Consider the following 25,146-nt stretch of genomic DNA (forward strand, 5'->3'; position numbering starts at 1 on the left):
GCTTATTCAGTCACTATTGCCATGTTGCGGCTAGCATATGGTGGTGCTATAATTTCAATCTCTATTATGAAGAAATCCAGGATAGAGCTCTATTTGTTGAATTTCTCGGCGTTTATTTGTGAAGTTGCTGGTGAATACGAGGTTTCACACTTTCGCTTCTAAAAAATAACACTGTGAAACAGGGGTGTTAATAAGGTTCAGAAATTCTTGCAAACAAATAGATGGAATCACTATCAATGTGAGAAAGTAGCACCCTTGGTTAGACAATGAGATGTGTGATATCAGTTCACACTGCCAAAAAACCCCCCCTATAATTAGGTTCATAAGAACAAATTAGGTTGCAAGCAAGATATAGCTTACGAAGATGACCGTGCAATTCAACAGCGAGGACGATAGAAAACCGATTTGTCTGATGTCTACTCAATATGAACATTGGACTAAGAGGTGATATAAAGGCACATAATCGATCTCAAGCAATATCGCATAGCTTTAATTGATAAGAGGAACGCAAATGCTACTTGCAGAATGTTTCCAACATATAGAACCGAAGATATAGCTTAATTTCAGCGAGCATTTTGAATTTCCGATGACACAGTGACTAATTCCTGTGGATTGCCGCAATCTTCCAAACATCTACCAGTTGAATCATTTCACAAGTCCCAAGTAACAGGTTCAGCGTACATCCAAATATCAAGGGAGATGCTGAGATGCATGGCGTAGTCCCATACGGCGGCGGGGGACGGAGATCTTCAACCACGGTGGAGTGCAATGGTGTGTCCCATCTATCCCGCCGCTGCATTGGCGGAGCTCTACCACCTGGTTGCTGAATCCACGTGCCGCCGGAGCTGAAGCATGGATGAGAGCGGCGGAAAGGAAGTTGATGGCCACGAGGAGGTGCCAAGTGCCTAAGTGCGACCAGGAAATACAATTACGCCACCGTCGGTGGCGACGACGGCCAGGAGAGGGAGGGGGAGGAGGATTGCTGGCGGAGAAGAAGGATCAAGTTGAAAATTTATGGAGGTTTTATGTAAATATTTGTATCGCGGGGAATAATCGCGATACAGATGAGGGGGTAATCTGTATAGTTGCTCGGCGGCCGTTGGCGCTCGCCGGCGGGAGATGTTCGTGGCGCCCCGCGGCCGCAACCTTCTGCTCCTGCTGCTCATCGTAGTCAGGGACTTTGTCGCCTCCATCAAATTTCTCTTCGCCGCCTCCTGCACGCGCTGTTAGCCCGCTGACACCAGTTCCCCCTTCCCCGCCGGCATCGACAAAGAGACGCCTTCCAATCCGCAGAGCATGGCCTCCAACGCCGGCCCCTCCTTGCTTGACAGCTAGTCGGGAAAGAACAGCCGCCCTGACGACGCTACCTCCTTCTCGGGCGCGCCGCCACCATCAGATATATCAGTGTGCTCAAGCCAGAGATGAGCATGAGACTGATCAGAAGAAAGAATGGACACTGATGTGGAAGAGGCTCAAAGAAGTGGCTACATGCTTCGGGAATCAATACCCAACCCTGAAGGATGATGCACTCAGGATGATCAAGCCAGGGATTGGCTAGAAAGGAAACCCGCTGATCTGTCATAGGAAGATTACGAACATGAAAGGATTTCTCTGCATTATTGTCTCTATGCTAATCTAACACATGCTGCAAAAGACAGGTAGACTCTAATGAAGTAAACAGTGTAAAGTACGAGCTATGAACATTCAGGTTATCCGTTACTTGATAGCTTAGGATTTCGTTTGTCCCATTCAATTGGATACAGGCCAGGCAAAAGCATAGGTTTACTGTTACCGACCATTCTTCTGTAATGCTATTGATTTTAATTTGTCTGTCAGTTCAATCTTTCAACATTGTGACTTTTTTCTTCTTCTTTAAAATTTCAAAGGATGTAGCTGTTGTACCTCAGCACTCAGCAACTAGAATTTCAAAGGATGTTTGCTTCTGCAAACCCCAGCTATCCCTTGTAAGCCAAGGACATTGAATGCACTTAGCATTATCATGGCAACAACAACTGTACAACATTCTTCTTCTAAGAGTATAAACAAGGAACTAGTTACGGATTTCAGTTTTATGATTTATTCTAAGCATAGAACATAAAGCTGGAAGAGCCCTTGTTCTTGATTTCGATCTCACTAGTTTTAACAATCATGGGAATCCTTGGGTTCGCATGTAAATGGTTAGCAACACAAGATCTTGGGTTGAGATTATGAACATACAATTTGTGGAATGCCTCACAAGTCACAATATATGAAGTCAGGATACGAAGGTTTTAGGAGTCTTGTTTTTATTTTGAGGAGCCAAACAGCTCAAAAAAAATGCTTACAACAATTTTATTTCGACAAGCAAGTTATTTATAGTACACAGAAAAAAGCTTCCTCATCATCCTTTACCTTCAAGCCAAGCACGGCTTCCTATTCCTAAAGGTGACCCTAATTGTAATTCGACAGGATGGAGGACAGGTATAATTGTTGCTGAATGAACACTGGACTAAGATGCGATTTACAATCTCCTCCTCCCAGACATAAAAGAAACATATAATTGAGCCAAGCAGTACTGCATCTTTGCATCCTTTTGGCTGATCAGAAGCCCAGTCCTAATATGAAACGAGAGAGAAATCAAAACTCAGGTTGCAGGATGCTTCCCAACATATAAAAAGTGACACATAAAATGGCTTCTAACAGATTCAGTCCAGTGACCATTTCAGAAGACGCAATCTTCCCATCATAAAGTAACTAATTTTACAGTTTAATATTGGTTGCCGCAAAACAACTACCAGTCGTATCATTTCACTAGCTAAAATTGCAGGCCATGTCCAAATGGACCAAACCAGTGCAAATTCTGTTAAAGCAAACCTACCTGATCAGCCAAATGGAATGCCAGAAGTGTGTAACATTTATCTCCGTTCACGGGGGAGCTGCATGTCGTAGTTCCAGAAAGGCCAGAAATAAAATGGTGGCGCGGCTGAACAGTGCGGTGGCCACCGCGGTGCCCCAGATCTCCGGCACGTGGTTTGTCAAGTCTGAACCAAAAGAGCAGCGCATGGCGTAGAGGCTGGAACCTTGTTTCCATTATCTAAAAAAAGAGCAGTGCATGGCGCAGGAACCTTACATTGTCGAGCTCCGTCAGCCTCCGCACCAACGCGCCCCGTCGCCATCGGAGGCGCAGAACTGCAGAAGGGGCGTAGGAGCGGAGCATGGATGGGAGCGGCGGAAAGGAAGAAGAGCACGTGGATATGTAGCCACGATGAGGAGGTGCTATGTGCGATCGGGAAATACTATTCCGTCGACACCGGCGCCGTCTTCTCGCTCGTCCCCGTGAGCGCCGCATCCAATGCCAAGGGAATGCCCCGATGACGCCTCATTCGTCTCGGCAGCTGGGAGATGCAACCGGCGTGCGGCCTCCTTCAGGGTGATTATGCCATGAAGATTTAGTCGATCAGAATGATTAGATGTGCAAGCACTATGCAAGAAACAATGGACGTGGATGCTTAAGAAGCCCAAAGAGGTGGATAAACACTTCAAGTTGTTATCGACCTCGAAAGGATGATACAGTCCAGATGACCAGGCAAGGATTGGCTAAAGAAGTAACGGTGAATAACTCAATAGATCTTCAATACCTGACACAGGAATAACATGAGGAAGGCTTTTATCTGTCTTGTCTTTTGGCTAGTCTAGTACATCATTCTACTGACACTAGCTTGCTTGTTTTGTAACATATTTTCAAGGTGATTGTAAAAGTGGAGCACAGTTTTGCTGTTACTGAACATTGTGAGAAGATCAAGGTAATATGTTGGGCTCTCATTCCAATCTCTCTTGTCACGAGGTATAGGATATATAAGGTCAACGAAATCATTTGCATTTTACTTTTCTTTTTATGAATTTCAATGGATTCACCTGATGTCATTAGCAATTAAGTGAGAGGTGTGACTTGTGAGTGTATGTCTGCTTCCGAAACTCAAAGATACAGCGTCTTGAAGAGGTTACGCAGGCAATTTGTTTGCATCGAACATGTTAAGAGCGCAGTGCTCCCAACACACTTTGGCACTGAGTAAGAAATACAGCAGGCACAGATTTCAATGAGAATATGGACAATTTGCCCACGGCTCCTATGTTTTGCAGGTCCAAGACGATAGCAAATGCAATCCATTTATTAAACTAAAACTTCATTCTAGAAGGCAGCTGTAGTGTGTTCCTGGCTGACACCAGAGAAGACCTTTCTTCAAACCCTTGCATGCCAATCTTGCGCTTGATGAAGGGGACTTTGTTCTGATTTGAAAGCCACTAATCGTCAGCAGACGGTATACTAAGGTGACCATGCAAACAGACAGCAAAACTTAATATCAGATTTGTCTGCCTTCTGTTGAAACAACACTGTACAAACAGGTGAATCTTCAACCCTTGCTCCTGCCATAAGATGCAAAATGGTACAATTAATCCATCCCAGAAGGATGATGCAGTCCAGATGATCTGGCAAGGACTGGCTAGAAGGGTGCCAGCAATTCAGCTAAAGATGCATAGGTCTGGACATCTAGTATATTTTCAAGATCTGACAGAGGAAAATAAACAGAAAGGGGGTGTGTCTGTCTTGTCCCTGTTGGCTAATCTAATTTATATCTAACGCAACATCTCACTAACACAGGTTCCCAGGTTTTTTCGGTTGCACAAAACAGGTAGTAGATTGTAATATTCAGGTTTGCCTTAGAAAAGGCGTGTAACTTAGGATTTGCTGGACAGTTGAAGCCTATGCTGGCAAGTCAAAGTGTGTTTGTTTTTGTAACGTGTAATCAATGTAATTATGAAAGAGAGACATAGTTTTGATGTTTCTGAACATTGTGGGATCAAACCACATTCTTCTGTCATTGAGCACAATGGTTGCTGGACCCACTGTGCCGTGCGTACCACATGAGACTCTTATTCTTTAGATCTTCATCCTCCACACCAACGCGCCCCGTGGCCGCCGGAGGCCGAGAAGGGGAGGGAGCGGAGCTGGAGCATGGAGAGTGTGATGGCCTCCTCGAGGTTCTAGGCGCAAGCACTATGCAAGAAACAATGGAATCCAAAGTGGTGGCTAAACACTTCGAGTTCGTATCCATCTCGAAAGGATGATGCAGTCCAGATGACCAGGCAAGGATTGGCTAAAGGAGAAATGGTGATCAATAACTCAGTAAATCTTTAATACATGACACAGGAATAACATGAACAGGAAGGGTTATCTGTCTTGTCTCTAGGCTAATAATCTCCTTACACTAGCTTGCTTGTTTTGTAACATATTTTCAAGGTAACTGTAAAAGAGGAGCGCTGTTTTGCTGTTACTGAACATTGTGAACAGATCAAACACCGTTCTTTTGCCATGCAGGTTTTAACATACACCGGACAGCTGGAGCTATCGTTTCAATCTCTCTGGTGATCAAATCCAAGATACAGAAGGTGAACCAAACTATTTACATTTTCTTTTTTGAATTTCATCAGCAATTAATTGAGAGGTTGACTGTGAATACATGTTTGCTTCAGAAAATTGGATATTGCGTTCATAAAGCCCATTATCATGCTAGAAGCAATTAAGCCAATGCAACGTGTATCTTACGCGAAGAGGGAAATATGGACCTGCTTACTTTACTTTCACGTTCCAGACTAAAAGCATACAGAATAAATCTGGGAAAGTCCTTCCTTCTCGCCAGCTTTAAGAATCATGGAAATCAGTCAATTCACATGTAAATGGATAGCAGCACATATATCTTAACAAGAAACAAGAGATAATGCGGAGACAATTTGAGGAATGATTCAGAATACATGAATCAAAACTAGAAAGGTCTTGAAGAGGTCACACATATTACAACAGCTCATTTCAGCGAGCAATTTGTTCCTGTTAACACACAAGCACTTGTCCAAGTGAGCGCAGGCTCCAATGCCAAGACGCCTTCATGGTCTTCATGTCATAGGTTTACTTGATGAGACTGATCAGAGATGCAACCGTCCAAGCTAGAAACAATGAACATGGATGTAGAGAAAAGCTCAAAGAGGTGGATAAAAACTTTTCGAGTATCGACATTCCATCACGGAAGGATGATGCGCGGATTATTGGGCAAGCACGGGCTATAAATCAGTTTGACTGAAGCCTGAAGGGGAGTAACATTTTCAAAACCTGACCGGAGGAAATGAACAGGTAGGTGTATTGTCTCTAGACTAATCTAACAAACATTTCACAGATAACAACACGTCTTAATAACAAACAGGAGAGATAATGCAAAGAAAACTAGAGCACTGCTTCAGATATTAAGTCAAGATACAACGTCTTAACGAGGTCACACATGTTTACAAGAATTCATTTCAGCAAGCAATCTGTTTGCAGTACCCATGTTAACAGTGCAGTGCTCCTACGAACTAACACACTGAATCTGCACTTGCACAAATTTCAGTGAGAATTATGGACAATGTGCCCATGGCTTCTAAGTTTTGCAGGTCATGCAAAAACTCCATACATTCAACTAAAACTTCATTCTAGAAGGCAGCAACACCCTCATTTTTCTGTTTCATAGAAAGCCATCAATGCCTAAACATTGATGTAGCATCAGAATCACAGCTGTAGTGCGTTGGTTGCCAGAATATTTCTGTCAAACTGCAACATCCTCAAGACAGAATTGCAGCATATCATCCACAAGCAGCTTCAAGCCAAACATCTTCTTGATGCATGGGAGAAACATCAAAACAAAAATGATAAGATCCTTGCACTGAGTTTAAAAGGATTGAGTATGACAAAATTCAGAAATACTTGACAACCTAATAGAGGGATACTATGTCAACATATGACGTTTTGGCAGCTGTTTTCTTTGTCCAAAACTTCAAGATCATCAGCTTTATCAACTGAAAATCTTAAACTAAAAAATTACATCAGTTAGCCACAAGCTAACACAAAAATGTTAAGTGGTGAGCTGTTCTAAACAACTGGTTCCTGCTCCTGGCTGACACCAAAGAAGACCTCCTTTCTTGATGTTCCATTCATACGATCCACAAGACGATGAGCGAAGTGAACCAATGCACTTGATGGATTGCAAACAGACAAAAACTGAATATCATCTTTGCCTGCCTTGTGTTGAAACGACACTGGACAAACATGTGACTTTTCAACCACTTCTCCTGTCATAAAATGCAGAATGAATGGTACAATTAATGTGAATTTGTCAAGCAATGTAGTGGAACGTTAGTAGATCAGACAGTCCTGCACCTACAAAAATCTAATGTGAAAACCAAGTGCCGTGCGAGCCAAAACATATACAAGACTAACATATTCTCGTGCATATACTAAATGTTTAAGCGATTGATGCAATGTTATATGAACAAACTTAATATATAAAGAGGATTACAACGGATAACATAAAAGCTTAATGTTCATGCAAACATGGACTATTAGCAGTTTGCATCCATCATTGTCACACATATTGAACTACTGAGCCCAGCATGGTCTACATAAATGATCAGAGATGACAGAAGCAAAATTAAGGTGGAAAATTGAAAAGGAAGGGGCAAATATTGTTGGGTTTATTGGATTGGCAACTCAACGCTGTACACCTGTTAGTGTTAACCATGAACATTGGAAAACAGTGAAGGTAAAACATAAAGACAATCAGACCATAAAATCGATTAAGTAGAAACCTAAGACAAGTCAAACAATACAAAAAAGAACCATTTTTTGGGCGAAATCACACGGTTTGAAGTTTACAAGGAAAAAAAAACTGAAAGGAAACCACTGAAAGCACAAATTTGTGAATTGTATGTTGTTGGGGTGAACCCGCGCGGCCATCATCGCGCGCGCTCCGACCGCGGGCAGTCGTCATCGCGAGTCGCCGGCAGCAACCTCAGCGCCACCGCCGCCTCTTTACCCCAAGAACCGCGTCACCATCCCACAAGCCCAGGAGGGCGGCGGGGGCAACACGGCCGCGGGAGAGGCGACTCCGGCCGCCGCGGCGCCGCCGGACGGCTCGCTCGGATAAGATCAAGTAGTGTTCGTGAGGGCCGAAACCCTAGCTTCCTCCTCCTTCCGCCATGGCCTTTTATCGCAAGAAGACGACGCCTTTGGGCCTTACCCACCAAATGAAGCATCCGAGGCCCAGTATTATACGGAGGAGGCCGAACCATATACCTCTGGCCCATTAATACAGCCCAGAAATTCAATAGGTTCACTTACGGGCCCAACAATTCGTTTCGGACCCACATGTCAACCTCAGAGCCGCGGCGATCACTCAAAACCCTAACGCTTCCAGGCTATATAACCCTTCGCTCCTTTCGCTCCCCTCTCTCCGCCGCCCCCCACCCCAAGCCGCCAAAGCCCTAGCGCCGCCGCCTGCACCGCCGCCGCTGCGATCCCAGCAGCCAGCACCGCCACCATGGCTGCCGTGCTCACCCGCCCCACCCCGGGCACGGTCCAGTGCTTCGGCCGCAAGAAGACGGCCGTGGCCGTGGCCTACACCAAGCCGGGGCGCGGGCTGATCAAGGTGAACGGCGTCCCCATCGAGCTGATCCGCCCGGAGGGGCTCCGCCTCAAGGCCTTCGAGCCCATCTTGCTCGCTGGGCGCTCCCGGTTCAAGGACATCGACATGAGGATCCGCGTCCGCGGCGGAGGGAAGACGTCGCAGATCTACGCCATCCGCCAGGCCATCGCCAAGGCCCTCGTCTCCTACTACCAGAAGTACGTCGACGAGGCCGCCAAGAAGGAGGTCAAGGACATCTTCGGCCGCTACGACCGCACCCTCCTCGTCGCCGACCCCAGGCGCTGCGAGCCCAAGAAGTTCGGTGGTCGTGGTGCCCGCGCCAGGTTCCAGAAGTCCTACCGTTGAGCGATTGCTTGCCGCATCAAAATTTGCCAGACCGTTGTGTGCGGTCTTGGCTTCATCTCCTATAAATGGAGCTGCTTATCTGGTTCTATATCTAGCTGCTGCTTTACCTTCAAGTTTAGACTTTTAAGCCTAGTGTTGAACCGTTTTGACATTGTGATATGAATGTGAGAGATTTTGAATAGTCTCTGAAATATGGTTTTGCTGTTTATCCATGTCCAGGCACTTTGATATGGCTTCCTTGTATTTTGTGCTATGTAAGAGTAGTATTTCAATTTCACCAAGTACGTGTTTCATTCGTTTCACCCATGTTGCTTAGTACTATCTTGTTTGCCCAACTTCGTGGAATTGATGATACGACTGTAGACACTTGTGTTGGCGAGACTGATCTATTTTTCTAGTTAGCTCATTGTTGAGTAGTTTTCTGTTGATATGCAATGCATAGGAAATGTGTCTTCTAATCATGTAGATGTCAAGTCTGTCCTGCAGTGACCCTTGTTCAGTCATCCAATGTGATAGGTCGCCTACTAGCTATTTACTGACTGAGATGAAACTGTTTGCCTCATCATGCTCTGCGAATGTGTTTTTAACACGAGTCATTATTTGTTATTAGAGTGGCAAAACCTGATATGCTAATCTGGTTCTGCTCTGCTGTTGAGTTACTTATTCGTATCCAGTTTAGTCATTTTGATGCATAGGGAAGTTTGTTTTTGTATGGATGTGTAGCACGGATGGCCTGTGATGTTTGTGTGGGCATGTTTATAAGTTCCATCCTTAGCAACCGGGCGGGAAAACGGCGGGAACCGTTTTCCGGAACGGGAACAATTTAGTGTAAGAACCTTTCGTAAGTGCCGTACCACGTTCCACTTTCTTGTTCCCATCATTCCGGGAACATGGTTGCTAAGGTTCCGTCTACTGTAGAATTTTCAGGCTAATGACTTGTCAGCCTGTCAGGGTGAGTTCCTGACGTTCCTTGTACGCATTCTTCCCCTTACAGCTTCCTCTTTATAGATATGTTCTGCTCGCTTGAATGTGCTCTTTGAATACGCTGCCCGTTGATATGTTGTTTGTATCTGATTTGTGTCCTTTGTCTCTGCACAGTGATATCCTTGTATTTGCAATTTGTCTTGTGCCACCCCTGCACAGTAAAATCCTTTTATCCGTAATGTTTACCAATGGCGCGTGTGCGTTTGTTATCATTGATTTGAATGTGATCCGCTAGGCTCTTGTTGAGTTGCTGCTTTGTAGCTGGGTAAAAACGAGAGTTTGTTCAACTGTATTAATGAACTTTAATCCATGGAACTAAGCAGGATGGGGACTAAAGTTTAGTCCATAGACTAAAATTTAATCTATGGACGAAAGGAACCAAACAGGACTTGCATATGCAGGGGAAAGGCCCGCGAGTGGATGTTACTCGCATGACTTACGCAGAGACTGTTGTCAACATGTTAGATTATGCACTCGAGTCATTGGAGATTGAATCCTCTGATGAGCTAACCGAGCTACCAGAGGGCTTGAGGAGCCTCACATCCCTCAAGTCTCTGGAGTTGTACTCATGCTCTGCTATTCGCATGCTGCCTGTGTGGCTGGGGGAACACTCAACAGCTATACCTCCAAGGAATTTGCTACTCTCCCTGTTATGTTTTATGGACAGGGCAATTTGATTGTTTCAAGTACACAACTCTGTGTTACTCAAGAAAAAAAAGTACACAGCTCTGTGACATCAGATTCGATGCATTTTGTATATTTTACTGAGAACAAAGGGTGTTTACATGCATGATACAAAATTCCGATCCCTTCGTTTATATTCTGGCCTGGCTTTTTCACTCGAAAAGTATATACGCTCATCCACGCCTTCGTTACATCTTTTTTTTTTTGCTGCATTTCCATGTGACAGAACCGTGGCGTGAAGATTATGTCGCCATGAGCGTTTAGGTTTCTACTTCTATCGATGTTCTCCTTTTCCTTGTGCCTTTCCGTCTGGCTTCAGATGGTTGACACTCTTTTTCCCGGACATTCTTCTACTGGTGGGCACCGCGGAAAGCTTCAGAGCATGCTAGCTTGCAGTATCTTGAACCGCAGTTGATACCACCTCAGTATTGGTTTCTTGTTGAGCTCCCTGGGTCTCGCTGGGCACCTCAACTATCATCTTCCTCACACGGAACATCGCCAAGTGGATGTCACCTGCATTATATAGATGCAAAAATGCAAATTCCACAGTTGACAACCAATAAGAGCCTTGCTTTTCTTCTCTGAATAACTGAATCGGAGTGAGTCATCGGTGCAAACCGAAGATGATGAGGCTGCCGGGGTCAATGGGGATGGGGAAGCCAGGGTTTAGGCGGCGCTCGTTGATGTAGGTGCCGTTGGTGCTGTCCAGGTCCGTCACGAACAGCCTCCCATCCTTCTTCTCCAGCCGAGCGTGCGTGCCAGAAACTGCATTTTTATACGCGCACAGGGAATGCAAGATCAAATCGCAAAACAGTTTAGCATGGTCCTGAGAATCAGTGACTGGATTTGCAACAAGTGACTGACCTGTGGCAACGGGGAGGACGATGTCAGCCTTGTCAGCGACCCGACCAACGGTCACCGCATCCTGGAGAGTGTCGACAGCGCAAACAATTCCTTTCGTCAAAACGTGTGACTTAAGGTGTGTTTGGATACGAGGTGCTAAACTTTAGCAGGGTCACATCGGATGTTCGGATGCTAATTAGGAGGACTAAATATGAGCTAATTATAAAACTAGTTGCACAGATGGAGTCTAATTCGCGAGACGAATCTATTAAAGCTAATTAATCCATCATTAGCAAATGTTCACTGTAGCACCACATTATCAAATCATGGACTAATTAGGCTTAATAGATTCGTCTCGCGAATTAGACTCCATCTGTGCAATTAGTTTTGTAATTAGACTATATTTAATACTTCTAATTAGTATCCAAACATTCGATGTAACATGTGCTTAAAGTTTAGAAGTGGGTATCAAACACACCTTTAGAAACATAATGCCAGTTGCAGTGTGTATGTTGCTAAGCTGCTGCTGATGCCAGTTGTTTACGGTGCAGAAATTAATAAAAGAGGATGGTGGTTAAGAAAATAAGAACTTATGATGAGCAGCACAAAAAGCAGGATATTGACAGCACGTACGGAGGCTATCTCGAACGCGCCGGGGCGTGCAACTTTGTAGCCGATGTGGCGCCAGTCGCCGTCGCCTGAAATGCACAATGCAAGGACCAGAATGCATTTGAGTTCTGTTATCATGCAACAAAGGGCAAGAAAGAGACGCATGCACATTTCCAAGTCCAATTCCAGCAGGCTGTTGAGTACTGAATAACGCTCTTCAAGAACAATAATCTGATAGAGTCGGTAAAGGATACGAGAAGGACATTCAGAACCCCAACCTACTAGTGTTAAATCGCAGATGCCACATTCAATTCACAAAAATAGGACACGGCATACTTTCAGAGGTACTAGAGGAATGGAGGAATCAGTGATATTAGGCTGTAGCAAACCTGCAGGGTCAAGCACCCATCTTACTGAAGAACCAACGGTTGATGAGCCATCAGAGAGGCTGGAAGTACACCTCAGGGTGCTGCTCTTCTTGCTGTTCATCAGCCATGGCACAGCCTGGCAAACCAGATGCTGCTGCTTTGCGCTGGAGATGGAGCAGCTGTAGTTGCAACGAGGCCGAAGAAGCAACGAGGGGGAAGTCTTCAAAAAGCTTGTGACTGATCTCCTGGGAGTAGTGGAGAAGAGGACCAGGGAGGAGGTGGTAGCCGCTGCGGCTTCCATCAGATCCGGCGCTGCTGGTCGGCAGGGGAGGAGGCCTTGGTTTTGTTTGCCAAATGAATTATTCTGTTGCTTTCGATTGAGTTCTTCCTGTGGATCGTGGGAGATAAGAGTTGAGGCTGCTGCTTGTCCTGTGCACGATCCCACACCTGGCCTCATAGCCAGTCGTTCCGATTTGTCATCTGCTGCTACTCGCTGCGTCTTCATCTGTGTGTCACGTGTATAATTTTACACCTACGACCTCGTTAACTTTTTTTTTCGTTTTTTGATTGAGAGAGAATTGTTTGTTGTGTGCGACGCCGAGGCCCTAGTTCACGACACGAACTCGGATACTTAAAGATAGCCTCTGACATATGGGCCCACAGGTCAGTGTCTCTGGAGTAAGCGTGGTAGCTACTAAGGGAACGACTTGCTGGCCGTCGTCCCCTCCAGAATTAGCGATACCGATTCAGATCGCGGCCACGGCGACCCAGAGGAGAGGAACCCAATCGAGCGAGGCAGCACAAATTCCCAATCTCAATCTGTGATCCCTGCTTCGCCCAAAGGTAAGATTTTTCCGAGATCTCCGCGCTCAACAGCCCAGATCGATTCTTGTTTCGGCAATCTCCCTCAATTTTTCGGCCTCTAATTTGACGATCGGCGGGGATTCGATTCGATCAGATGGCGGCAGCATGGGCGGCGCTGGCGGTGTTGCTCGTCGCAGCGCAGGTGGCCTCCGCGGCTCCGGTGTTGGCGCCGGCGTTCCTCTGGGCGCCCAAGAACTACGGGTGGGTAACTTGTTGCGTTTATCTTTACCGTCCCTACCTTGAGATCTCGTGCTATGATGCGTGATGTTAATGTTGGGGGTTCCGGTTGCTCTGCTTCACTCAGAAAGTAGAAAGCCATTGTGCATCGGTATACTAATCGTTGTCATGACACATGTATTTTTATTTTCTTTGTTCAAGGAGTAGTTTCTTTGGTTGCTGATTGTTTCGTTGTTTCCATGTTAAATAAATAGAAGATGGCCCAACCAATGGGTTAATTAGCTCATGTGTTATTGCCCTGCTTTGCCTGTCAGCTTATATGCCATAGAATCATCTTATTCGGAGGAAACAGCTGTTTAGTGCAGATTGACTTGTGGATTATCACATTGTATTAGATCGATTTTTTACATTTGATTCTGGAAAGAAAAAGCATTGTCTGTCCAATGTATCAATAAAAAATCAAGATTGAGACGTTAGGCCTAGGGAAAACAAAAAACGAATGGCCCTCCTCAAAAGTTGAGACTTGAGGAAAAAATTGTATTTTGATGTTGCACGGTTCACATTTTGGGATACTATAGCTCATGCCTGAAAATATTGTATGCCCTAATTTTGGTAGCTAGAGTATGAACTGGGTTAATCTTGGGCTCTTAATTTTTATCGAACCACCTGTAGCCTCTAAATTGCAATGGAATTTGAAGCCATGAATTCAGTTAAACAACGAGTTGTTATTAGCAATCAAGAGTTTCATTTATCAGAGAATTTTACATCAGTAATACATCTTAAGCACTGAACGCTTTCTACCTAGGTTACGTTAGTAACTCAGTATGTCACACCTGGTTTCTGATTCTGATGATGGATGCAATACTATTCCTAGACTCTGATATATATCATATATCCCTAATCAGTCTTATTCAGTTACATGAGTTCAGTCGCTTGCTGATCAGATCCTAAGATACCTTCCTCAACCTTGTTGTCTTATCAGTTCACTTTTTTTCTGACTTGATCCAAACTTACTCGCTCATCAGTTCAAATATTTCTTGTACCTTCGAATTATTAGTTTTAGCAAGCACATGCCAGTTCACTACTCGAGGATTTACTAACATTCCATCAATCTTTCCATCCAGGTTCCGTTCCGATGATGCTAAGCAAGTAGTCCACTATCAGACAGTGTCTCCAAAGAGTTTAGCTAAGTCCGTTCTTGAGGAAGGTGGCTGGTCAAACTTGATGGTAAGTATCTTCATTGGTGAAACTTAAGCTTTCATGCAACTTCTTTTAATTTGTCAGCTCTTGCATTGGAACTAGTTTCATCAGTTTTCTGATCTTTTGATTTCATTCTTAGTGTTCAAAGGATGATGCTCAGAAGAATGTTAATGTCGCCATTGTTTTTCTTGGCTCAGAGGTACTTATTTGATACACATCTATTTTTCTATCACTTTTAAATTGTCTGCTTGTGCAAATTTTGTTTGAATTAAATTATTTTTATACTAAAGCAGTGCTTGTGCAAAAAAAAAAAGTCGATATAAATAGCGTTTTTAAATTTCATGAAGCCATAAAACTAGCAAATTCTTTAATCTGTATGATGAAGTTATTACTAAGACAGCCATTGCTTCAGTTTTGAATGACCATTGACTTGTTCTTTTTTCCTTAGCTACAATCATCAGACATATCTAAAGATAAGCAAGTTGATCCAGCTTTAGCAGATACATTGAAGGTAATCATAGGCATTCTCTCTCTGTTATTGTTTAACTGAAGCATCAAATTTTCAATGGCTTATAATCACTATGCTTCTTGCAGCTCTCCTTCACAAGTTCAGAGTTTTCCATGGCATTCCCTTATGTTTCCACTACAGATGATGAGAAATTGGAGAATTCATTGCTGTCCGGCTTTGCTGAGAATTGTAACAGTGGTTTTGAAAGAAATCGTGTCACCTACACAGACACATGTACTGTAACTGGTCAAGATGTGAAGAAACATCACAGCATGGATTCTATTCGTGTAAGTTGTTATATATTTTTTTTTGGTTCTTCAATGAAATATTTGTTTTGTACATTGACAACATGTACATTACAGGACTTGGTGACATCACGGATGGGAAACAACCCAAGTGGACAGACCGATCTGATTGTCTTCTGCAATGGTGGTTTCGAGGATTTAGACCCTGCGAAATCAGAAGGTTAGGATAAGACTACTAGCATTGCTCTTTTACTTTTAATTACTGTACTGCAGAAAGCTAATTTAGTACTACGTCACTGCAGGAGAGTTGCTTTCTGACCTGGTTGCCATGTTGAAGAAGTCTGGAGCTGAATATACCATTCTTTATGCTTCTCAACCATCAGCTTTACTGGAAAAACCTTCTGACCTGCCATTAGGCAGGTATCTTGCAGAGAAGACCAATACTACTAAAGCTGGCTTGGGCAAATGTGATGGGGAGTGCCTAGTCAAATCAACTCTTCTGGAAGGAACTTTTGTTGTAAGTTTTTACTTGTATTCTGTTTCAGTACTGGTTAGCTCTATTCTGAAACGTGTGCTCTCCTGTAAAATGATTAGCATACCCTGTATCCTTGCACTATTTTCTCACACTTGTCTACTATGTGCAGGGCATAGTGCTTCTTATCATTTTGATATCAGGACTCATGTGTATGATGGGAATTGATACTCCCTCGAGGTTTGAAGCTCCCCAGGAATCTTGATCGCACTTTAATGCAGGATATGGGAGCTTAGCTTGGCGAGGCACAAGAAGGATGAAGGACCGATGTTTGTTGGTCTGCACTGTGGATATTGTTAGTTTCCTGTTCCAAAGTGCCTTGTGTATTTTACTGAGCCACCTGTTATTTACAATGTGCTCAATTTTTGGTGTAATATTCTACAGAGATCTAGCTGAGCTATTGCAAACAAATACATGTGTGAGGCTTGTATTGTACCAGACATCCCATGGCCTCCAGTGTTTTCTGTGAATAACCTGAAATTCAGGTAACCAATAAGATGGCACTGTGCATCAAATAAAATGGAATCTTGTTATTTATTTGATCAGAAATTACTGTACTTGAACATGTGTCACGTCTACTTGCATCTTGTGCCTCAACTGAAACTGTGAATTGTGTCTGTTTCTGCTGCTGTCAACATGTATGGTCTGCGACAGCAATGCATTGATTTTCATGTGAAATGCACTGACTCATTGATAACCTCCTTGGGCCTTAACCCTGATGAAGATGTTTGCTTATTTTCTGGCTACTAGTTACTTTCCAAGATCGTGTGTGGGGCCCACTTTCGTTACTTGCTAATGAATCAACAGGTACTACTAGACCATTTAAGTGGATCTATACTTGGCTGATCAGGACACCGCTTTTGTAGCTTTTACCTCATCACTTGTGAGGTTACTGTCAGGGCAACCTTAGTGCGCAAGTGATGACTTGGCCCAAGAAAAATTAGCTTCTAAAAGTAGCTCCGAGTCTTTCTAGGGTCAATTTGTCCTTTATGCTGTGGGGGGATATGTCTGTCTTGGCTTAGAACCCAAGCACCTGGAAAATGCTTACTATGTCTTTTTCCTCGTTATTGTGGAGGTAAAGGCAAACCCAAGTTGTACAACTGTGTTCTGTAGCGAACTAAAAGATCAGAGATCACTTTTCTCAGTGATGATTGTTAAGAAAAAGGAGGAAATTAGCTAAGCCTTTTTTTTAACTCATTTAGATATGTAATCATGCTCATGAGCTAGTAAATTGGGTGAAAATGAAATATCAAAATTGAAAATAAAATACGTCCAACTACTAAGGATGCTACAAGTAGAAGCCTCTGCCAATGATTTAAGATTACATCAGCTGTAGCACATGGTGCACTGAGGTGAATTATGAAAAAGTCTTGTTTTTTTTACCTTGCCCTTTTCGTTAGCACTTTTGCCTGCTTTTTCCTTGCTGTTGCGCGACTTTTTCTTGCAATCTTTATTTTGTTGACCAACATCCTCACATAGCTGCTCATATCAGTTTGAAGCCTCATCTGCCGCCACTTGTCCAATATGTAACACACTGTGTACAAGTAGATCGTTCGTCCCATGCTTTGCTATCTATGATTGATCGACACCGGTTTGATATGATACTGGTCTGAAAATGACGTATATAGAGAGATGAAAGCAAACTTGTTTTTTGTTGATGGCAACGTGCAACATATGATGCTCTAGATTTTCGTATGGTCGGTGCCGTGGACGACATTTTGGCCGGCCATACGCAGCAGGCTGCCAGATAAGCGCATGCATGTTAGGTTCTGAGGAACCATGCCGGTGGCCTGCAAAACATGACTGCTTGTAAGAAAGACCATGACAGCAGGAATTATCAATAGTTAAAGGTGATTCTCATTAATCTTTTCCTCTCATCTTACACACTTTTCAACCATCAGATGCAATGCAAGCTGGATGCCATGGCTACGGAAACTTCAGTTATAATTTCAGCCCAACAAACAGCTACCCAGAAGACAAACTAAATGATCGATCGTTCAGGACTCCAGATCATGCAAGCATATATGTGGATGGATCAACTGCTCAAGTCACATGAGCAGTTGAGAGCATGCATTTCCAGCATCAGCTGGCAGGTATCTAGCGACGCGGTTTCCGTAGTTGCTCCTCCATTTTCTGTGATGGACTGCATGCCATGTGGACTGCATGCGCTGCCGTCCAAAATGCATGCTGCACCAACCTGGCGGCACGTGATTTCCTGATGAAATCCATCGGTGCACCAAGCTGTACATCAACATCGAGAGGGTCGCCACTGCCGATCTAACTTGGGAGCCAAGATTACAAGCCTCCGTCTTTAGTTAGTGCCATTCTTTCATAGTCCAGCAATTAATCAAATTTAATTAGTATCAGCTTTTCAAAAGGAGATTCAGTAGTAGTGGTAGTGTGGTACTGGTACGCACATAAATAGACAAGCTACTGTTCTTCCATTGCTTAAGTTTTTTTTTTTAAAAAAAAGACGTAGTATCTGGTAATGACATTAAAACTGTAGCAAGTTCCAAAACTGTGTCATGCAGAAATAAAATACCAGCACCAACACAGGGAACAGATCCTCACCAACATAAACAAAAAACACTATCCTTTATTTCACAACACAAATAGTATGATTTCTCATTGTACGAATAAACTTATTGGATTATAAGTAAACTGCCCATTTTGAACAAATAAAACTGCCACAAAATAAGTACTAAAAAAATCACGCATAACAAAAATCGCGGGAGTGGAGGAAGAAGGAATGCTACAGCCGTTACATGGAAGAAGAAGGAATGCTACAGCCGTTACATGGAAGAACGATGGTCAAGAAAATCCAGTGTTTGGCCCACGACTGTGCAATTGGCAGCTCCTAAAATTATATCAACTTCTTCCAGAACTACGTGCCATGAAAATATCAGCACCAGCAAGAAACAAATTCAATTCTCACCAACAAACAAACATTATATCTGTCCTTTACAACACTAAAAAAAACAGTATATATGATCTCTCTGTGTTCCAAGAACTAACTCAATCAATTAAGCAACCAACAAAACTGCCACAAAATAACTACAATGATCACTAACCAATTAAGTACTACTATGTAATTAGTAGCGCACTAGCCCATCACCTAAGTTCTTAGCAGCTGGTCCAGTGGTAGAAGCACTACTACTTGTAAGATTAGTGGCATAACTTTCCCTGTAGTTCCCTAGCTTCTGCTGCGGCATGCACACTGAATTTTGCTGCAGAAACCCTGCTGTAACCGACGAACTTGGTAAAACACCAGCGAAATTTGGAGAGGTGACCCCTCCTAGAGCTTTGGCCACCATTGCCTGGTGATGCAAGTTGTAGCTTCCCATTGCCTGATTATGGTCTGCGTGAAGCATGTTCCACGAGGAGCTGTAACCGCTACTGCTGCTTCTTGGAGCTGCTGAATTTGGCCAGAGCGACGACCTGGTGCAGATTGCTGATGCTTGCTGTGTCGTTGAAGCCGTAGTTAGGAAGGTTGACGAAATTGGGTTGACGGTACAAGAAATTGGGTTGTAGTCCGCGTTGTGCGGCGCCGCGGCGTTGACGTTCGTCGTGCTGGGCAGGCTGCTGCCGGCAGAGTTGAAGTACATGGAATTGATCATGGAGTCCAGAAAATGATCATCTCCTTCGCCGGCGTCGTCTGAAATCACGGAGCTGACGTTGGGCGTGCCGGCAGAGTACTCCTCGGCGGGCTTCTTGGCTTCCCCATTCTTGTGGTGCACCTTGCACACAACCCATTCATCCTGAACATTTCACCAAATATTAATTAATTAATTCATGACACGCTAAGTTGAAGCAAAATTGCAAATTATTTTTCAGCATGTACAAGCAAGTACGTAGACCATGTATATACCTTAGGATTGAAGCGTAGTTTGGAGTTGTTGTGCCTGGACTTTCCCTCGAGTCGGAACTCGTGCATCACCCAGTTGGTCTTGGATCCCCTTGGAGCCCTGCCCATGTAGAACACGAGCGTCTTCTTCATACCCACCAGCTCACGGCCTGCACCTCCAGCAGCAGCCGGCTTGAAGATATCCCTGTCCTTGCCGGTGGCCTTCCAGTAGCCCTCCTTGGTGGCGCGGTTGGTGCGCATCCCCGTCGGGTATTTCATGTCCTTGTGGCAGAAGAAGAACCATTCCTTCTCCCCCATCTTCGCCTTGCCTGTTGTTTATCGATCAACATGGGAGAAAACACCAAATAATCAGCTCAAATTAAGCTTAGCTTTCTGAAACTACATGTATGATTGTGGTGCAACTGAAGAACAAAAGCTGGGATCGTAAAAGGTACACGACTTACTTGGGAGATCCCATGGCTCGCACTTGTTGAGGTCCACCTCCCCAATGGCTTGTGGGTCGAAGCTAGGGTTCAAGAGCTTCTGCAGGAGATAGCTCGTGATGACCTCCTCGTCTGTGGGGTGGAACCTGAACCCGGGAGGCAAGAACAGGCCGCCTCCATGCTCCGATTTCACACTACGCTCCACCATGATCGATCTCTTGTTGGAATTGCAAACGCTATGGACTGCAGCTTCACTAAGAACAGGAGGCAAACCAGGATCTCAGAGGAAAAAAGCAGAGAGAGAGAGAGAGAGAGAGAGAGAGAGAGAGAGAGAGAGAGAGAGAAGCTAAGCTTGCTAGAGGAAGCTTGTGAACACAAGAAAGGTTTGGGAATCAATAGAAAGGGGATAAAGAGAGGAGGAAGCCAAGTTTTATAGTGGCGTGAGAGGTGAGACCTGATCTTCCTCTGGAAGAGTCAAGCCTCCTTTGGCTTGCCTAGTAATGAAGTCTTCAGTCTTCACTCGGTTTTGATTAGGACAGCATAAAAAAATGCATCAACTAGCTACTAGGTCGTCTAATTCAGAATTACTTTCCTACGTGGCCATCTAATCAGAATTAAGAGGTTTCATCAGAAGCATAGTATGGTAATTCATTTTGGCATTCATTTTTTGTTTTCTTATTTACAGTGGTGTGAGTGACAGCTATTTACAGCTAGGGGACTACTAACTGTCGGGAGGCTTCTGAGGTAAGCCACTTGACTTTTTCCATAAAAAAATTCACATAAACTTTGCTGTAAAAACCGCGCACATCTACATCATGCTAGCTATATTTACCGATCGGCTGATTTCTGATGATAAATCCATTGAATTCACCTTGCTCTGGACTCCTACTCCGTCACCGGTTATGCATCTAGAAAAGTCAAAATAAATAGTAATTTAGGATGGAGGGAGTATTTATCAAGAAGCACCGGTATGGGATGTTGATTTTTAATTGATTAGAGGTTTGTGCAACTGTGTTTCTTGGTAATTGCCATCTCTTTTGACAAATTGAGCGCGTCGCTGTCAGCCCGCATGCATGCATGGGTGGATCCATTCTTTGCCAATCCACACAAGATTTTAGTATCTTTATGCCAGGTCAATTTCTCTCCCTTTTCTTTGGTACAGCATAGTGCCCATGCCGCTGCATATGATGCATGTACACACTCTAATAGTTTGTAGCTGAGCAAATGAAATTAGTTGGCAGCTGTAAACATATGGCTGATGACATACAGAATGACAGGTTGAACAGTCAGAGGTCCCTGAATTGTGGAATGGGATGGCACGTGCATGCATGCTCCCTCCAGAGCAGAGTGCACGACGTCCAGCTGATCTGATGATGACCTGGCTCATTCTGACCGGTGGGCTTTCAGTAAAGCCGATCTTGACCCATCCAGCTAGGCACAAGCTGATGATAAGTTAAGCCGTACGATTGGTCCAAAGTTGGCACAGTTTTTGCTGACTTCACGTGTAGGCTGACAAATTAGGAGAGGGAAGATTACGTTTTTATTTTTGGTAAAGAGTCCTACATACTAAAAAATATATTGTATATAAAAAATGCCCTAGAATTATTGGACTATGACCCAAAACAATATATGGTAGTAGCTGGTTGTGTCATGTTAAACTTATCCATTCAGGCTTATCTAATTTTTTTTATGGGTATCACTCACACTACGGAATTATCGCAACAGTGCAGGCTTATCTTACCATAATGGATGTCTGCCCCCAGCCAGAAAGAAACATCAAGTGAAAAGCAAAGTTTAATTTCGCCCCAAACAGCCTATTTGTGGCCTGTATCTGCGCGTCATGGGCTTCATAGCCCATATGAAATTTTGGCCCGGGTTACCATCCAAACTACCATTTACGTGCATGTGATTCATCAGGGCGAAGCATTGTAAGGATACACCAGTACCAAACATCATGATTACTCCAAGCTGATTCAGGATCAGACCACTGATGTCAGTTCATATCACTTTAAGCAACCAATTATTAGTGGCTAGCGCCTAGCTCATTCTAGAAAAGGAATCAACTGCCCGTGCATGTCATAGTGGATAAGCTAGTCGTTAGCCTTTTGATTACATGCATATAGCAGGTGCAATTCAAAGATCCTAGTAAGCTCCACAAAAAAAAAAACTTCGAGTTAGCAAAGCTATCATGAGCATGCTTAGAGCGAGATAATCTATGATATGTCTTAGGGCATGACTTCAGCAACCGGATTTGGACCTTAATTACCCTCCTCTCTTATCTACTCCCATCCGGCCATCACCTCTCTCTTTTAGACTATCCTCCCCAAGCACTTAGACTATCGTACATGGTTAACTAGGCTCTTTTAACATGTGACCTCATGCTGCAACTAGTTTAATTTCTTGGTGGTTGCTTCTAAGCATGGGTTACTTTGCAGAGATAGATGACCATCTCCAAAAGTTATAGCTAGCTGCATTGTTTGCGTTTATCTTCTTGTCATGTGGTGCACGCTAAGCGCATAAACAAATGGCTGTCTCCAATGAGGAGACTTGGTTACCCAAATGGAGGATTAATCAACACAGGGCTTATCTAACTGCTGATGGAGCATGTCATATGTGGACCATCACCAACCGTGCATGCATGCATGCTTATAATCAGTAACCAAAGTGGTATTCGATCATCGAGCAACGTGCGCCGCCGCCGCCGTTGCCTTTCCGGCCGGTGCCATTAGAATATCACTAGCTCCGCTGCTGACGTTTTGCCATGGCATTGGTCCACCGAAGCTAGCATGCACGCGCGTTGTACGCGCTCTGATCCATCCGTGGCTACAATGGCATCAGCAGGAACAGGAAGCAGCTAAGGTATATTCCAATAGTGCAACAAGTGGAGGGATCCAACCCTCTCCAGTTGGATAAGGACACCAACAACAGCACATGCCAAAAACACACAGTACAAGAAACGTGGTCATCTTTAGCTTTTCTTCATTGATCCCATCCACACGTGACTTTCAGTAGTACGTACACCTGGCCCTAATTTACAACCTTTTAAATGAAAATGAAAACGAAATGCTTGAGCAATTCTGAATTTTTCCGGTCACAAGCAGGAACAATCCAGTATGTCTTTTCTAGTTCTGTTTGTTTGACCCAGTGAAGTTTCCGTGGTATGAATTCACATCAACATCTCGCTGGTTGCAATAGTAGCGCACAGATCGACGCTACTGCATCTCGATGAATGGATAGCTCAGCAGGCTGCTGTACTGAAAGCCACTCGTGTCCACAAGCTGCTGGTTGCAGTAGCTGCTCGTGCTGCCAACAAAATGGCCGTGGCCGCTGCTCCTTGAATCACTTGGCAGCTTCAGTAATTTTCTGCTGCCATCATCGAAGGAGGATTCAGCACCGTCCATGGTCATCACTCGCTTCCTCTTCAGACCGTTGCAGTTATTAGGCGCAACGTAATCTGGACATGCGTCTGCTGCTTCTGGCAGATTGAAGTGGCTGTTATTGTTCATCACGTTGTTGTTATAGTTAAGTGATTGGTGTGTTTGTGTTGTTGTTGGGTAGATTAGCGGTGGCTCAGCTTCAGCTGGGGCATCGAGGAGCTGCGAGAGCGCCGAGTAGTCGATGGTGTTGAGGAGATCGGTGATCGAGTATGACTTGCTCATGCTCATGGTCGTCGGTTGGAATTGGAACTGATCATCATGATCATTGGCGTCAGACTTGTTGGGCGAGGCTGCGCTTGTGCTGTTCATGTTGTTGTTGAGGGATTCTTCCTCCACAGTTGAGCCCTCCTGGTCCTGATCAGAGAACTGGAAATTGTTGCTCTTCTTGTAGATCCTGCAGAGGACCCAGTCGTCCAACTGAAACAGACAAAAACAAATTAAAAATTCAGAAGATTTGCATAGGTCAGCTAGTTGCCTAGCGCAACCGTGCAAGCAACCGAAAAAAAAATCAATTCGGAAACTAATAATCTCACCCTCATGGATGATCCTCTACGTTTTGTGCCCTTGTTGGCTCCTGTGAGGCGGTACTCGTGCATGATCCAGTCTGTCTTGGTGCCCTTGGGAGGCTTACCCCCATAGAACACAAGGGCCTTCTTCACTCCGATGTTCTCGCTCGTCGGAGTCGACAGGATGGCCTTGTCGGTGCCGGTGGCCTTCCAGTAGCCCGATCCGGCGGCACGGTTGGGGCGGGCGCCATTCGGGTACTTGCGATCCCTCGGGCTGAAGAAGTACCACTCGTTCTCTCCAAACAAAGATTTGGCTGAAAACAAACGAAAGGAAAATATATTTGGTGGAAATTTTGTTAGTATAGGCTATGATTGGGTTGCTGCTGTCAGAATATAATTCAGATAGTGTAACTAAATTACCAGGAAGATCCCACGGGTTGCACTGGTAGATGTTGACCTCGGCGATGATGGGGACAGGGCATGGGAGGGAGGAAGCTTGGTTCATGAGGTAGTGGACGATGAGCTCCTCATCTGTGGGGTGGAACCGGAACCCAGCTGGAAGATTTGGCAGTCTACTGCTGGCGATCGGCATCTGCTCTGGTATATTAAGATTGCTCTACCTCTACAGTCTACTAAGCACAGATCGAGTTTATGTTGACCACTGTAGAGAGAGAGATCTAGACAGGCTCAAAGGAAGGATCGGATCGGATCGGAGGAGATGATGAGATATCAGCTAACAAACTAGTCGTGCTTAGAAGGCAAGCATGAGTCTTGAAATTTTTGAGATGGAGGGACTGGGCCTCGGTTTTATAGACGCCATGCCCTTGTCTTCTTCCTCGATGGAGAGGGCGTGCAGTTTTATTGGTGGACTGTGGATGAGGATGACGTACACGGGGGCAGGATCGAGAGAGCCTGCTGGCACGGGGGGCTGCACTCTTTTCACACCTAGTTAATCAGTATCAAGTACTGTAATTACTTTAAGCTAATGCGTCGTTCTTCAGAGTATGCGGCGTCAAAGACACAAAACCATTGGGCGGGGGAGTAGTTTTCGAGCTTTAGCCAATGGAGTGC

At 44.4% G+C, this 25,146-nt stretch overlaps 5 protein-coding genes across 6 annotated transcripts; 2 read left to right on the plus strand and 3 right to left on the minus strand.

Moving 5' to 3' along the window:
• Positions 1-8,282: 8,282 nt before the first annotated feature.
• Positions 8,283-9,133, plus strand: LOC117866803 (small ribosomal subunit protein uS9). Its single transcript, XM_034751085.2, has one exon. The coding sequence runs from the start codon at positions 8,382-8,384 to the stop codon at positions 8,829-8,831; it is 450 nt and encodes a 149-aa protein (XP_034606976.1). The 5' UTR covers positions 8,283-8,381; the 3' UTR covers positions 8,832-9,133.
• A 1,413-nt stretch (positions 9,134-10,546) lies between these two features.
• LOC117866802 (uncharacterized) lies at positions 10,547-12,791 on the minus strand. Of its 2 annotated transcripts, XM_034751083.2 has the most exons (6): positions 12,341-12,791; positions 11,976-12,040; positions 11,821-11,865; positions 11,364-11,424; positions 11,118-11,264; positions 10,547-11,012 (listed from the first exon to the last, which is right to left on the minus strand). In XM_034751083.2, the coding sequence occupies exons 1-6, from the start codon at positions 12,774-12,776 to the stop codon at positions 10,885-10,887; spliced, it is 882 nt and encodes a 293-aa protein (XP_034606974.1). In that variant the 5' UTR covers positions 12,777-12,791; the 3' UTR covers positions 10,547-10,884. The 2 variants fall into 2 exon arrangements, with proteins under 2 accessions (XP_034606974.1, XP_034606975.2); XM_034751084.2 differs by lacking the exon at positions 11,821-11,865.
• Positions 12,792-13,002: 211 nt separating this feature from the next.
• Positions 13,003-16,382, plus strand: LOC117866801 (uncharacterized). The gene is made up of 9 exons (XM_034751082.2): positions 13,003-13,162; positions 13,278-13,384; positions 14,485-14,587; positions 14,700-14,759; positions 15,009-15,071; positions 15,155-15,355; positions 15,431-15,533; positions 15,616-15,830; positions 15,958-16,382. Exons 2-9 carry the CDS (start codon positions 13,278-13,280, stop codon positions 16,048-16,050), a joined length of 945 nt encoding a protein of 314 aa, XP_034606973.1. The 5' UTR covers positions 13,003-13,162; the 3' UTR covers positions 16,051-16,382.
• A 2,365-nt stretch (positions 16,383-18,747) lies between these two features.
• LOC117866619 (NAC domain-containing protein 77) lies at positions 18,748-20,540 on the minus strand. The gene is made up of 3 exons (XM_034750875.2): positions 20,154-20,540; positions 19,714-20,018; positions 18,748-19,603 (listed from the first exon to the last, which is right to left on the minus strand). Exons 1-3 carry the CDS (start codon positions 20,338-20,340, stop codon positions 18,938-18,940), a joined length of 1,158 nt encoding a protein of 385 aa, XP_034606766.1. The 5' UTR covers positions 20,341-20,540; the 3' UTR covers positions 18,748-18,937.
• Positions 20,541-23,080: 2,540 nt separating this feature from the next.
• LOC117866380 (uncharacterized) lies at positions 23,081-24,885 on the minus strand. Its single transcript, XM_034750578.2, has 3 exons — positions 24,496-24,885; positions 24,103-24,389; positions 23,081-23,986 (listed from the first exon to the last, which is right to left on the minus strand). Exons 1-3 carry the CDS (start codon positions 24,665-24,667, stop codon positions 23,345-23,347), a joined length of 1,101 nt encoding a protein of 366 aa, XP_034606469.1. The 5' UTR covers positions 24,668-24,885; the 3' UTR covers positions 23,081-23,344.
• Positions 24,886-25,146: the final 261 nt, after the last annotated feature.

This window comes from Setaria viridis, chromosome 8, assembly GCF_005286985.2.
Source record: "Setaria viridis chromosome 8, Setaria_viridis_v4.0, whole genome shotgun sequence".
NCBI classification, from domain to species: Eukaryota; Viridiplantae; Streptophyta; class Magnoliopsida; order Poales; family Poaceae; genus Setaria; species Setaria viridis.